The 15,843-nt window shown below is 42.9% G+C and overlaps 1 protein-coding gene across 6 annotated transcripts in view; it reads right to left on the bottom strand.

The window, feature by feature from the left end:
• NTRK2 (neurotrophic receptor tyrosine kinase 2) overlaps nucleotides 1–7,317 on the bottom strand; it is a 396,903-nt gene extending 389,586 nt beyond the window's left edge. For 5 of the 6 annotated variants that reach the window (XM_040244728.1, XM_040244738.1, XM_040244746.1 and 2 more), the window contains exon 1: nucleotides 6,431–6,999. In XM_040244728.1, coding sequence (XP_040100662.1) covers nucleotides 6,431–6,642 — 212 coding nt within the window. In that variant the 5' untranslated portion in view covers nucleotides 6,643–6,999. Of the gene's footprint in view, nucleotides 1–6,430 lie in introns of all 6 variants that reach the window. The other variant, XM_040244768.1, reaches the window with a different exon arrangement.
• Nucleotides 7,318–15,843: the final 8,526 nt, after the last annotated feature.

Here is a 15,843-nt window from a genome sequence, read left to right as displayed (position 1 = left end):
AGAAAAGCAACTCTCTTCTCTGCCCCTCATTCATGCAACGGGGGTTAAAGCAGAGCATTTCTAAGGCCCTTTCTCCTTCCTTGATCTTGACTTTAAGTAACCCTGTGAACTTGGACTCATCAGCCCAGCACTAACATGCCACCAGTCTTCTTAGTATCTCATATTTAAAAAGACACGGATGTACTCTGTAATGAACTATATGGGAAAAGAATCTTAAAAAAATATGGGAATATATATGCATACATCAGTTCAGTTCAGTCACTCAGTCGTGTCCCACTCTTTGCAACACCATGAACCGCAGCACGCCAGGACTCCCTGTCTATCACCAACTCCCAGAGTTTACCCAAACTCATGTCCATTGAGTCAGTGATGCCATCCAATCATCTCATCCTCTGTTGTCCCCTTCTCCTCCTGCCTTCAATCTGTCCCGGCTTCAAGGTCTTTTAAAATGAGTCAGTTCTTCACATCAGGTGGCCAAAGTATTGGAGTTTCAGCTTCAGCATCAGTCCTTCCAATGAATATTCAGGACTGATTTCTTTTAGGATGACTGGTTGGATCTCCCTGCAGTCCAAGGGACTCTCAAGAGTCTTCTCCAATGCCACAATTCAAAAGCATCAATTCTTTGGTGCTCAGCTTTCCTTATAGTCCAACTCTCACATCCATACATGACTAATGGAAAAACCATAGCTTTGACTAGATGGACCTTTGTTGGCAAAGTAATATCTCTGCTTTTTAATATGCTGTCTAAGTTGGCCATAACTTTTCTTCCAAGGAGCAAGCGTCTTTTAATTTCATGGCTGCAATCACCATCTGCAGTGATTCTGGAGCCCCCAAAAATAGTCTGTCACTGTTTCCACTGTTTTCCCATCTATTTGTCACACACACACACATATATATATATAAAGATTCACTTTGCTGTACACCTGAAACTAACACAGCATTGTAAATCAACTATATTTCAATAAAAATTAATTTTTAATGATTTTAAAAAGACATGGATGGCTTGGAGAATTCAGAGCAGATGCTGAAAACATGCACACAGGACATGATGACATGGAAGGTCCTCAGATTCTCTCACTGCCGGGCTCTAAGCACCACTCCTTACTTCAGAGCTGATGTATAAACTGAACTTTCTCCACAACTGAAGCTTTGTGGAGCTTCAGAATCAGAGTACAGGGTCCAAAGCCCTCGGTTTACATCTGACAAGCTCAGAACCAGAAACATTAAGGAGCTGCTTCCAGATCACGTAATTCCAGCTTTCTGTAACATGGGTGGAGTGGGGAGTTGAAATATGCAAGCTTAATACCTATGTATTATTTTTCTCCCCAGGTTTATAACAACCACAAGCATTCATTCACTCCTTCATCTCTGAGATCAATATTTACCACTTCACAGTCCTTTGGACAGCCCAGAGAGCAAAGCAAATGGTTAGAAGGCATCCTGATTATGTGGGCTCTTTTCCTCTTTTAATAGAGATCAATCAGAAATCAAATATGAAGCTAAAATTATCAGGCCACTGCAGGGCTCAGATCTCTGCCACTTGGGGGTGGGATTTATGTTTTTTAAAACTTAGAACAGATTATGAAAATGATCAATCAACTATTAATAACTCAAGGTTCAGATTTTTTTCTATCCCTTTCTTTCTCTTACATACACCAAATGAGGGAAAAAATTGCCCTGTCTAAATAACTGCTCCCCTAAATCACCCAACTGACTTGTAAACAGTAAGTAAAATAAAAAATTGGCACTGCTATAAGGAGCAGCAGGTTCAATGCTACATTCTACCCTACTGCTTTGAACCTACAAGAATCTCTCTAGAGAAGCAGTAAAGTTAGTTGGATGGATAATGTCAGAGTATAATATTCAATAATGGCTTGATATTGTTTATTTTCATAGCAGTAAGGATGAATAATGAGTTAAAACTGGAGGCACCTGCTTGGTATCAAGGATTTTTAAAAAAGAAGAAGAAGAAACAAAAAGTCAAAAAACAAAAATTAAATTCCTTTTCCCCAGCTAAAGAAAAAGTCTAGGTTTTATACCCCTACAACCTAGAGATAGTCAAAGCAATCATGCAGAATGTTCTTGGGGAGAAAGAGACCTCAACTCTCAGCTGTTCAGCCAACTTTTTGACTTAGAAAATGTCTTTACAAGGGAATACTGAAATAACACAAACAGAGGTTTACGGGATAGAAACAGTGAAAGATCTTAAACAAAACTAAACACAGAGCTGGGTAGCTATGACCACATCATCTTAATTTCCCATTACTTGCTTGTAATAATATATAACCCAGGCTCTTCGCTCAACTCTAGTGCTCTGAATTCCCATAAGGAAATATCACTTTTCGGAGAAGAAAAATAATCAAATACATTTTCCTGTATAGTTAATGAGAGGTGATGGAGAGGGAGAGATGGAAGAAAGTAGGGTCAGAAGGTCACAGGGCTTTTCAATTGTTTTATCCAATGTAATAAAAACTTCCTCAGCGTAGAGACAGAAGGTATGAAACTGAGATTTCAAATGGCTGTGCTGAGCTGAATTGTGGGAATAGCTTCACTAGGAAGAAAGAGTGTTTTTAACTTGTTTGCAAGTTGTATTGAATAATGAATGCTGTAAATAAGACGGCCTAATTTATTAACAAGTCCAATCTGGCTTATGCAACCACAATCAAAACTTAGGCTGTACTTCTTAAATGCATGTAAAGCACAATTCAAGGTTCTAGAACTCCCAATGGAGGGACTGAGAAGTAAATATCAGAGTGATAAAATCTGATGCTTTTGAATCCTTTTAAATGCCAGAATATTTTAGTACAATTAACTACAGCAGTGGAAAAGCTTACGCAGATGAGAAACCCAAAATTAATGTATTAATGACATAACATTACAATTTCTTAACCAAGCCAACAATGAATTACAGACAGAGGCTTGAGCAGCAAAAGCTACAAATCCTATTTACACTGTACTAAGAGGAAAAATATTAGATTGGTCTCCAAATATCAGTCCCAAATCAGCGAATGTCACCAAAGAAATTTAGAAATAAAAAGTCACTGCTGGTCTTCATAAAATATGGGCAGTATAAAAATGCATGCCCTTTCACAGCCATGTAAATACACTTAACACTTCTGAACAGCACATTAAAAATGGTTAACGTGGTAGGTAGATTTTATGTCATGTGTTTCTGACCATGATTTTTAAAACTCCGAGACCTATTTTATGTTTGAACCATATCTCTTACCACTGGGTGAGACAGAACGTGTCTTTTGCGAAGCATTTTGGCACATTCTGAAACTTAACTGGCTGATTACATAACTCCAACAACAGACTTTACTCTTGCGTCCTGTTTACATGTGACAATAGTATTGTTTGCAAATTTAACTTAGCACTGCTTTGGGATAATCATCTCCAAATAACAGAAGCTGGCACCTTTTAGCAGTGTGACGTTAGGCAGGTGTGAAGTGTAACTATAGATGGACATAGACCTAGACATAGGTCACATCAGTGGGTAAAGAATATGAGACAGATACTGTGAAGGGGAGATTTTTAATAAAACAGGTTCAAACAAGGACTCTGAAAATAAAATGTCAGCATGGCTTAAAACATACATGTAGAATCAAAAAATAAAATCCTCTCCCTTAATTAGTCTATAGGTATATTTTTTAAAATGTTCTACCATGGCTTCTCTCTGAATCTTAAAAGGCACCGTGATTGTGACTTTTCCCCTGTGTGCTTAGCCGCTCAGTCATATCCAACTCTTTGCAACCCCATGGACTGTAGCCCGCCAGGCTCTTCTGTCCATGTGGATTCTCAGGCAATTTCCCCAACATACACATATTAAGAGATTTACTATTTTTAAATGATATAGTAAACTGTTTCAGCAAGTTCTAATCACACTTTATTTAGCTATATTAGTCCTACTTTTAAAAAACAGAAACATATCATTTCAGCTAAACTTCATTAAACTAGAACTTTAAAACAGGTTATTTTAGGAATACCATTGGGTCTAATAACAAAGTAAAAAAAAAAAAGTGTAATTTGTTTCCAACTGTAGCTGGTATCCACTGGCCAAGAATTGAAAAGCTGTTCAAGCAAATATTAATATGTAAGAAAGAGAGCACAGATGGTGTCATATAAGGATGACAGTGAAACAAGCCCAACCACTGATGTCATTTTGATATCAAAGCAGCAGAATTCAAAATAATTATATGAAGTGCTTTCCAAACAAGGATCTCAATACATTTTGCAGATAAAGACACTGGGGCATAAACTGACGAGGCTCAAATAAAGCTGAGGGAATGAGGAGAGAAAAGGACTTTTTCTCAGAGCTCACCTCTATCAGCTAGACTCCTGTTTCTAAACTAATTCCCCATTCCTATACACTGAGCTTACACACCTCTCCATTCCCTGAATCTCAATGGATTTTCAAATCAGAAGAAGAAAATGAGTAGAAATTAGGAATTATGATTACTATTATTAGATGAATAACTGTGACAAATGCTTTAGTAAATGTTAAAAAAAAAAAATGTAAGCCTGAAAATAGGAACCTGCCATCAGATAGTAGGAAATAACAATTGTGAGAACTGAGATAGGAAAACTCTACTCACATCTGTTATTAATAATTTCATATCTATCAGGCAGCTAAGACCACGCAGGCGTAAAATAATATTTTTTAAAGAGAGTTTTCCTCCAATTACAGCCTTAAAGATACTAAACTGAAAAAAATAATAATGAGCCCTATGTTTCCTCCTTCATTATCCATCTAGCACCTAATACATAATTTTAAAACAATTACAAAAGAAAACAGTATCTAACTGTTTTCAGGCACTCCTCATGGTCTCAAAATAGTCTGAAGGGCTCTGAATTCCATATGGCTTCCTCCATCTGACTACTGACACCCTATCTCATGAAAAAGACACAAATCCTGACAAAAGGCCACAGACATTCTGACCAGCCTGGCGAGCCTCTACCAGCGCAAGCCAGGGTCGGCGTGGTCGGGACCCTACCCACCCTTCCTGTCCAGCTCTGCCTGCTGCTCTCCTTGCCAAAAGGATTGCGATCCGAGCATCCTGGATCCAGCCTGACAGCTGGCTGCTCCCGGCACATCTCAGCACTGCTGGGCCGGCACGTTTTCCTCTGTTCTGTTGTCATTCCCTTCTGCCTGAGCCCTCTAACAAGAGCATCACCAACAGGACAAACAGCAGAGGCTGGGAAGGTCTCTTACTTACATTAAAAAACAGGTTGTCTCGGTCAACAACGTTGGCATAACCAGGGTGTGTGTTATCCGTGGCGGGGGCGGGGGGGGGGGGGGGCCGGGCACGGTGGTGAGGAGGGAAATGCATGCGCACTCGCCAACCGGAAGGCCACAGCCCAAGCCCTACTTTCAACGCTGTCTATCCTGGTGTCAACAGTCTCAAGTAAACCGGGAGAAACTTTGCCTTACAATCCTTTTTATGGATGAATAAAATATCATGTTAATGAAACATATAAAGGGGCAAAGTTGCTGGCTGGGGGAATCTCTAATAGAGGGAACAAGGGAATGCTAGAGAAAGGACTGGTGAGCCCCTAGTTGGTAACAGATTTGTCACAACGCATCAGATGAGGCCAGAAATACACAATTCTGCTTCTCCAATGGACCAGGACAAGTTCAAGCACTTCCAGGGACATAGGGGTCCCAGGGTGAAGACAGCATTCATCAGAGTATTCCATGCTGCTTTATCATCCAACCTCCTCCTGGGCAACTATTCAATGGGCAATTACGATTTATAATCCAAATGATCTCAAAATTCTATCTCTGGGAACTCAAGTCCAAATTAAATCAGACCAGGCTTTTAGGCTTCCAAGGATCACATTTTCTCTTTTGAGCCAGTGCATTTCAACACTCGGAACTTCTCCTCTTACAGATTATTTTCAAGGCCATCTCTGGATGCAATCTCCTATGTAAAATCTGATGTATAAAATGAAAAAGGAAACTGGTAAACTCCAGCTCTCAGAGAAAGAAGCTAAGGGGGAGACACTCTAACTTCCTTCAGCAGATTTTTCCAAAGTTACTTATTTTAACCTCCTTTCTCATAAATATTACTGTAACTGCTCCTAACCCAATATATACAGAGAACCTTATGAAACAAAAATGTGCAAAACTTACGTTATTGCATATGGAAAGACTAAAACACACCCAGCAGGGCTTTGGAATATAAAGTGTATAAGAATACTATATAATAGACATCTATTATTTAGAACATTTTAAATTATCACACTTCTCTCAGTGTTAACAGCACCAAGGCAGTGAAACAGGTAACTGACACACGGCCCAGCCCTGCACCTCTCTTCTCTGACTTCTCCCCAGACTTGAGACAACACTCACGCCCAGGAGGGACCCGCCTGACCAGCCTAGCCCTAGAGGCAAGGAGAGGATGAAGAAGGAAGAGGACCAGGAACTCACATTTCGGTGATGTTCTCAGGATCTGCACTGGTAGACTCCAGCCTCGGAAACGCCACGATGCCAGGAGAAGGATCGCCGCACCAGATCCGAGAGGCGCTGCACTTGCAGGCTGCGGGACAGGCGAGAGCGGCCCTCCAGAAGCCCACAATCAGCCAGCAGAAGCCCCAGAGCCGCGCCATGGCGGGTCCATGCCACCTGGTCCAGGACGACATTCCTAGCCACCAGTGCCAGCCCGAGTCAGCCTGAGTGCGTGTCGCTGAGCTGTCCCGGCCGGTCTCCCCTGCCCGCGCCGAGTGGCCTTTGCCGCGCTCACCACTCTTTCCTCTCGGTGCTGGTCTCAGGCGCGCAGAGCCGAGCGTGTCAGGGGCTGAGCGTGTCCTGTCGGGCGGCACCGTTCACAGTGGCAGGGGCATCTCGGGCCTTCTCACAGGGGGCGCTACCGCCTCTCGGAGCTCCGCTGCGGCCGCCGCTGCATGGCCCAGCGAGCCGAGCACCGGCCCGCGGCGCTCCCGGGATGCTCTGGGGCTCAGGCTTCTGGCTAGACGCGCGCTGCGATCCGGGACGCACCTCGGGGCTGAGGACAAACAGATACGCGTAAGGCTGAGCTCAAGACCCTATACGCCACTCATTGGGGTACTCTCCCTCCGCGCTCGCGTCACCCCCACCGCGAACCCAGCTGGGATACTGGGGATAGATGAGTGCCCAGCTCCGGCCGGCCCCAGAAATAAACTTGCCCCTCGATGGCACTGACGCCGCGGGGCACCACTGTGCCCACTCTCTCCCGGTGCCTAAGGCTGAAGGAGGGGAAAATAGGGCAAGGGACAGGATCCTATGGCACCGGCCAGGGGTAGGACTCCTTAAAGGGAGGCGCGGAGATTGCCGAGAACGCTGGTTCCGCGACGGGGCCCCCGAATGATGCTGCAGAATCCGCCACGGCCCCTGGGCGCAGGGGGCGCGGGCAGGTGGCGCGGCGCGTCCCACCTGGGAAGCCGACGCGGCCACCCCAAGGGGGACAATGAGGGCCGAGACGACGGAGGTCACTGTCCGCGCTGCTCACCCTGGCTCCGGCGCCTACCGCCAGCCGGCGGCGCCTGGGTCCAGGCTCCTCCTGCCGCTGGGCACGGAGCTCGGAGAGCTCGAGCGAAGCAGCGAGCAAGGCTCCTGCTCCAACCTAATTCCGGGAGCCGCTGCCGCCGCCGCCGCCGCCGCCGCCGCCGCCGCCTCTGCTACTGCTGGCGAAGTGACGTGAGGGCTGACGCAGAGCAGGGGCAGAAACTCCAGAAAATTAGTCTGAAATCCAAAAACACACACGCTCATACACACACAAACCCATAACACCCTCCAGACAAAAGCAGCAGGGAGGGGAGGGGAATCTGGGGGCGAGCGGGGAGGAGGGAGGCATCGGTGCCACTGGCCAGAAGCAGACAGCAGCAGCATGTGGGAGTTCACACACGCGCACACCCGCACACAGCCTGGCCGGGTAGACGCGCGCGCCTGTGTGTGCGTGTGTGTGCGTGCATTTAGACCCAGGTACCTCTAAGCTGAACCATTCCCCGGCTCTGACACCTCCCAGTCCCTAATTCACACCCAAGTCTCTTCTAAAATCGCAGTAGAGGCCGTCTCCTTTTTTGAAATGGAAACCGGGCTCGGTTCAGCTCTGAAAAATGCGCTGATTCTTATTATAGGAATCCTCCCTCCCTTTTCCCTCCCCGCTGCATTCTCCTTTCCCATCCTGCCTAAAAGGGAGGACGAGCTATCCTAAAAATAAATAAATATTGTAAACACAGAAACGTGTCCAGCATTGGTAACCAAGGATAACCGCCCCTATACCGGGTCATCTATTTGGGGATCGGTGTTTTCGGGGGGTCTTCCTGTTGGTGCTTTGGCAGAGGGAGGGCAGTCTCCAAATGCAACTCCAGCTCTCTAAGCGGGTCTTTTTCCCTGTCGTTTTCTGGCATCACACGCCCGGGAAACAGAGACATGTGAGGGGAAGGGAGCGCGCCTGACGCGTATTGGGTTCCCTAAATGCGCGGTAGCAACGCTGGCCTGTCCGATGTGTGGCGCCGCGTCATTTTATCTCATCCTTCATCCTGGGAGGATGCAGCCATTCCCAGATCTTAGCTTCACTTCCCGCGATGCCCACCCTCACGCGGGGCACCCAGAGCCCTCGCTCCCCTGCCGTACCTTGAGCGTTTTCGTGTGTGCGTGGGTGAGAGTGAACGCGTGCCTTGCGCCCGCGCTGCCCGGAGCACGACACACATCCAGCTACTGAGAAGCCCGGCGCGGGCAGAGCCTGCGGGTCTCACTAGGGACAAACGAGGTGATCCGGGAGGGTCGAGTGACAAACCCTAACTGCACTGAGGGCGCAGTTAAATGATGGCTGCGGGGCATTGGAAAGCCTTGTCTGAGAATCCGTCTTCCCATTTGCGGCTCGGAGAGTCTTTTTCCGCAGTCATTTAAAAGGGAACTGGGAAAATGCACCGCAGTGCCTGACACTTCCGAGGGCTCTGGTGCCCCCGCGCGGGGAGAGAGCGCCCGGCACGCTTGGGAGCACCAACCCACGGCCGCGGCGGCGCCAGGCGCTGCGCTGGGGGCGCTCTCTGGCTCCAGATGCGCAACCCGCGGCGCCCGACGCGTGCGCACCCATGCCCGACCCGTGAGCAGCTCACCAGCCCTCGCCAGCTTCCTCCCAGGAAAAACGCTGGCAGACCTCCCCGCGAAAAAGGGCGACGGGGATGGGATCTCCTTCAAAAGATAAGTATGTCCACAAATCTATCCGAAAATGCTGGGGATGGGTAGGATCGAGAACCCTGAACGCCAAGGTGAATGCTGAGATCTCGGCTATGCCTTAAATAATTCAAGGGAACTGAAAGCATTTAGTGGGGCTTTCGTAGAGACCCTGGGCTCTGAGTGTAAGTGGGAATCCTCGGGCAACATCCAAATGATCTTTTTGCAGGCCTTTGCAAGGCCAGTAGGCCTTGCCCTCACCGCCATCATTTGGCTGTGACACGCCTTGGGTGTTGAACTGGCCAGGCTGAAGTTCATTTCACTGCTCAGCCCCTGCTGGGTGAAGATGTGCCAGAGTAGAGAAGCCAAGGGCAAAAATGTTTTGTTCCAGGTCATACAGTAACATTCCTCCTCGTGTCTTGCCAGTGTCCTTAACAGAGCTGCCCCTGCGGAACACCTGGGGTAGGGGGCTGTGTACAGAAATACTCACATCTCTCTCACACCTCCACTAGATTCCCATTTTTCCCAGAAAAGGTCCATTTGCACATCAAGGCAAGTGTCAAGGCAACATCCAAAGGACCACCAGTTTTAGAGTGGTTTGCAGACCAGAAGATTCGAATTATGTTGGAATATTTTTAGAGTTTGTATTGTAAGAGATATGTAATACTAGTGTATTTAGAGTCTAAATATGCCCCTACTGAATCTCTCTTAAAGTTAAAACTTGCAGCCCCACTTCTAATCAGCTTTCTGTTCCTCCTATAGTTCTTACCATCTTTTAATAGATAATTTACTTATTATATCATTTATAATTTACATTCATATTATTTCTCTTTCAGTAGACTATGAACTCCATGAAAGCAAGGATCTTTATTTTTTCATTAATATATCTCAAGGATGTAGTCGGTATTAAAATATATGTGTGTATGTGTTTAATGCAATAAACTGAAGCTGAGTTTTCTCAAACAGGCCAGCTACATTTTCTTAACCTCTAACCCTTCAAGCCTATCTGAATAATTTTCCCCAGACACCTTCCTTTCCATATCCACAGTCTTTTCTGTGCTGTGAAAACTCACATCAATTCTTGGAGCCTGACTTTCTGTCTTCTCTAGTCACAGCCAGGGACAGCCTCTGTCTATTTCACACTGGTGCTTCAACATGTTCATGTACAGTGCCTTAAACACACTGAACAATCAATAACTGTTTCTTAACTGGTAAAAGTACCAATCTGCCTCAATTTAAGACCTACAAGATATCAGGGTTTCTCAGACCATGGCTGTATAAGTGATAATAAACAGTTTTCAGGTAAAATAGGGATAATTTCCCCCAAATCATATAAACTCTTCAAGGCAGAGATGGAGACTAAGCATTGAAGACTCTTGTCCATATTGGACCATGATGTTCCTAGAACAGTGTTTCTCAGACTATTTTCACCATGTGCTGTGTGCTAAGTTGTTTCAGTTGTGTCCAACTCTGCACGACCCTATGGACTGTAGCCCCCCAGATTCCTCTGTCCATGGGATTCTCCAGGCAAGAATACTGGAGAGGGTTGCCATACCCTTCTTCAGGGGAACTTCCCAACCCAGGGATCGAACCCTAGTCTCTTACATGTGGGCAGGTGGGTTCTTTATCATTTGCACCACCTGGGAAGCCCATGGCCTACAGTAAAAAATGCCTTTTAGATCATAATCCAATGCACATATACATATATGCATATGATTAATACAAAAGTTCCACTAAACAAAATTTGTTTTAATACATGGAATACAATGATATTTTGTTTTCTATTTGATGCCATTTCATTTTCTAATGCTTGTAATAGCATAATAAGTTGATCTTAACATTCCATACTGGGTGATTAAAACAAAAACAGAAACACTGCCAGTTTCTGCCTCTGACTAAGATGGAGTAATAGGGAACATTTAACCTCCCAACCAAACCAACAACGCACTGAACAAAACACCTGAAACAACAACTTTCAAGGCGGTGGACATAAGGCAGTGAAGGGTGTGGCTCAGGGCAAGGGAACCCAGGCAGAGTTCAACTCCCTGATAGAGCTGAAAGGTCAGGGAAATCAAGGAAGGCAGAGTTCCCAAGGACAGAAGCAGTGAAGAGGGTGATGTAGAGAGAGAGCACTCCAGAGGTCTGCAGAAGGTCCATCTTAAGTATTCAGTGAAGTGAAGTACTGATTAGCACATGCAGATAATTAAACTACTTGAAAAACTAAAGGGAACAAGGTCAAAGAAACATTCAAAAGGGAAATTGAAAATATGACATATCAGAATTTGTGCTCAGTAAAGCTAGGAGGGTGGGGAAGGCAGATGTTAAACAAATATTTAGAAAAAGAATTTGTGCAATGCCAATAAAGCCTCTTCTAGTATTTAGGCTTTAGGAGGAATTTTATAGCCTATGTTAGGTAGCCTACTAAATGCCTATGTCAGAAAAGAAGAAATGTCTCTAACCAATGACCTCAATTTCCACCTTAAGAAACTAGAAGAAGAAGAAGAACATATGAAACACAGAGTAAACAGAGGAGATGAAATAATAAAGATCAGAATGGAATATAATGCAATTAAAAAAAAAACAGAAAAAAACAAGAGAGAAAATCTATGAAGCCAAAAGACAATTCTTCGAGAAGATGAGTAAAATTGATAAATCTCTTGCTAGGCTAGACAGAAATGAAAGAAAGAAGACACAGATTATCAATCACTTCAGTTCAGTCACTCAGTCATGTCCGACTCTTTGCTACCCTGTGGACTGCAGCATGCCAGGTTATCAATAACAGCAGGGAAAGCAATGACAGCATGAGAGAGTTGGAAATATTGTGAACAGTGCTATGCAGATAAAGTTGACAGTTTAAATGAAAGAGGTGTATTTTTGAGAGATAAAAGCTAACAAGGCTCACTAGAGAAGGAATAGATTACCTGAATAGTCCCATATCTATTTCAGAAGTTTATAGTTTAAAATCTTCCCATAAAGAAAACTTCATTTTGTTGTTGTAAGGCAGAAATCAGCACAACATTGTAAAGCAATTTCCTCCAACTAAAAAATAAATTTTATTAACACAATTTACCATACTTACAGACTAAAAAGTTAAAATTATACCATGATTTCAAAAAACTTAGGAAAATATTTGACTACATCTACCCCCGAAAACTCTTGGCAAACTAGAAATAAAAAGTAACAGCCTCAATTGATAAGTAGAATCAATGAAAAAACCTACAGCTAACATAATGATTAAAGTGGAAAACAGAATGCTCTTTCCCAAATATCAAGAAGGTGACAAAGATATCCAATTTTACCATTTCTATTCAACATTATACTGGAGATTCTAGTCAGTGCAGTAAGTCAAGAAATACATATTTTAAAAAATCCATACTGGAAAAGAAGAATAAAACCACCTTTATAAATAAACAACATGATCTCTTACATAGAAAATTCTATAAAGTCTAACTACAAAAGTGAGTGAAGTCACGTCATTCAGTCATGTCTGACTCTTTTGAACCCATGGACTGTAGCCTATCAGGCTCCTCCATCCATGAGGTTTTCCAGGCAAAAATACTGGAGTGGGTTACCATTTCCTTCTCCAGGAGATCTTCCAAACCCAGGGATTGAACCCAGGTCTCCTGCATTGTAGGTAGACACTTTACTGTCTAAGCCACCAGGGAAGTCTTCAACTACAAAAAAGTTATTCATAATAATAAGTGAATTATAAAGTTTGCAGAATGCAACTTAAGTGTTTACAAATTAATTATATCATAAACTAGTGATAAAAAAATCAGGAATTAAAATTGTTAAATAATACTAATTATAATAGCATAAAAGATAAAATACAATATGAAAAGGAAAAAATTGATAATTAGGTTGTATGAAAATTACTAATTTCTGTTCTTAAAAACACACTTAAGATAATGGAAAGAAAAGCCCAAAATTGAGAGACTTATTCGCAAATCATATATCCAATAAAGGGCTTATAAAGACTTTATAAAGAACTCGCAAAGCTTAATAATAATAAACAATTGCAAAAGTATGCAAATGATTTCCACATGTATTTTACCAAAGAAAGTATACAGGTGGCAGATAAGCACATGAGAAGATGCTCAACATCATTAGGGGGAAATGCAAATTAAAACTATAAGGAGGTACCTACATACCAATTAGAATGGCAAAAATTTAAAAAGCTCACTATATCCAGGGTTGGTCAGAATGTGAAGCAATTGGAATTCTCATACACTACTGATGGGAGTGTAAAATGACACAGCCACTTTGGAAAGTAGAACAGTTTCTTATAAAGTGAAGCATACACCTATCCTGTGATTCAGCCATTCTAATTCTATGTATTTCAGTTTCAGTTTTCAGTTCAGTCACTCAGTTGTGTCTGACTCTGTGTGACCCCATGAACCACAGCACACCAGGCCTCCCTGTCCATCACCAACTCCTAGAGTTTACCTAAACTCTTGTCCATTGAGTCGGTGAACCATCTCCAACCATCTCATCCTCTGTCGTCCCCTTCTCCTCCCGCCCTCAATCTTTCCCACCATCAGGGTCTTTTCCAATGAGTCAGCTCTTTGGATCAGGTGGCCAAAGTATTGGAGTTTCAGCTTCAACATCAGTCCTTCCAATGAACACCCAGGACTGATCTCCTTTAGGATGGACTGGTTGGATCTCCTTGAAATCCAAGGGACTCTCAAGAGTCTTCTCCAACACCACAGTTCAAAAGCATCAATTCTTCAGTGATCAGCTTTCTTTATAGTCCAACTCTCACATCCATACATGACTGCTGAAAAAACCATAGCCTTGGCTAGACGGACCTTTGTTGACAAAGTAATATCTCTGCTTTTTAATATGCTATCAAGTTGGTCATAACTTTCCTTCCAAGGAGTAAGTGTCTTTTAATTTAATGGCTGCAGTCACCATCTGCAGTGATTTTGGAGCCCGAAAAGATAAAGTCAGCCACTGTTTCCACTGTTTCCCCATCTATTTCCCATGAAGTGATGGGACTGGATGCCATGATCTCGGTTTTCTGAATGTTGAGCTTTAAGCCAACTTTTTCACTCTCCTCTTTCACTTTCATCAAGAGGCTCTTCTTCTTCACTTTCTGCCATATGGGTGGTGTCATCTGCCTATCTGAGGTTATTGATATTTCTCCCGGCAATCTGGATTCCAGCTTGTGCTTCATCCAGCCCAGCGTTTCTCATGATGTACTCTGCATATAAGTTAAATAAGCAGGGTGACAATATACAGTCTTGATGTACTCCTTTTCCTATTTGGAACCAGTCTGTTGTTCCATGTCCAGTTCTAACTGTTGCTTCCTGACCTGCATTCAGGTTTCTCAAGAGGCAGGTCAAGTGGTCTGGTATTCCCATGTATTTACCCAAGAGAAATGTCCACACAAAGATTTAACGTGAGTATTCAGATTATCTTGTATAACCAAAAACTGGAAACAATTCAAATATTCATCAATAGGTAAATGGATAAACAAATTGTAGCATGTCCGTTTTATGGACATAAAATGAAATGCTTCTCAACAATAAAAAGCAAGCAACTATTGACACTTGCCACCAAATGAATGAATCTAAGAATAATTATGCTAAGTGAAATAAACCAGACAAAAAGAGTATATCCTGTATCTTCCCATTTTTATAAAACTATAGAAAATGTAAACTATCATGACATAAAGCAAATCAGAAATTGTTAGTGATAGGTGCAAGGAGTGGGCAGGGAAAAGCCAGAAGGAGAAATGAAATAGGGGCACACGAAAGTTTTGAGGATGATGGATGTATTCATATCTTTATTATGGTGATGGTTTCAATATTATCAAATAGTTTATTCAAATTTATTTAGTTTATTATACATCAATAATTCCTTTATAAAGCTATTTTTTAAACCAGAAAGAAACACTATCTTAGATCCTCCTAATGTCAATTTCTTGTTCCCATTGAAGTGCTATCAGAACCACCCTAAAGGAAGCAGTTACAAAGTTTGGAGGCTTTTTAAAAAATTCAGATTCAGTACTTTTCTAATTTTATAACAGCCCACTTTGTAATAGTTTTTACATTGTGGGGCTTCCCTGGTAGCTCAGATGGTAAAGAATCTGTCTGCAATGCAGGAGACCTTGGTTTGATTCCTGGGTCATGAAGATCCCCTGGAGAAGGGAATGGCAACCCACTCAAGTATTCTTGCCTGGAGAATTCCATGGAAAGACCATGGGGTTGCAAAAAGTTGGATACAACTGAGCAACTAACGCTTTACATTTTGGAAAAAAAAAATGTGAAAACTATCATTCAAAAGATAGATAGTGGCCCAACCTAGAAATACCCTAAAGGCCCATTAATAGTAGAGAAATTCAGTAAATTACAATGCTTCCATTCTTTTTAATATTATACATCTATTTAAAATGTTAAAACTATATACATTTACTTGGAGATATGTCCATAGTTTATTAACTGAATAAGGCAAGTTGCATGGTAATATATAGTCTGATTCTACAAAGAACGCCAATATTGTGCTTTGCGGATGGGTGGAGAAAGGCAAAGAATTATTGACACCAAATGTAACATGGTGACCTAGAAGGATCAGAGAGGTTGTTGGCAGAAGAAGCGGACAGATCAGAAAACTTGAGAAATATTTCTTTGGTGTTAGTAACTTTCTTATCCATCATATTTCCCACATTTTCTCTTTTTGTCTTT

The sequence above is a fragment of the Oryx dammah genome, unplaced genomic scaffold (assembly GCF_014754425.2).
Source record: "Oryx dammah isolate SB20612 unplaced genomic scaffold, SCBI_Odam_1.1 HiC_scaffold_1, whole genome shotgun sequence".
In the NCBI taxonomy this organism is placed as follows: Eukaryota; Metazoa; Chordata; class Mammalia; order Artiodactyla; family Bovidae; genus Oryx; species Oryx dammah.
The sequence above is the reverse complement of the archived record's forward strand: the minus strand, read 5'-3'. Positions and strand labels throughout refer to the sequence as shown.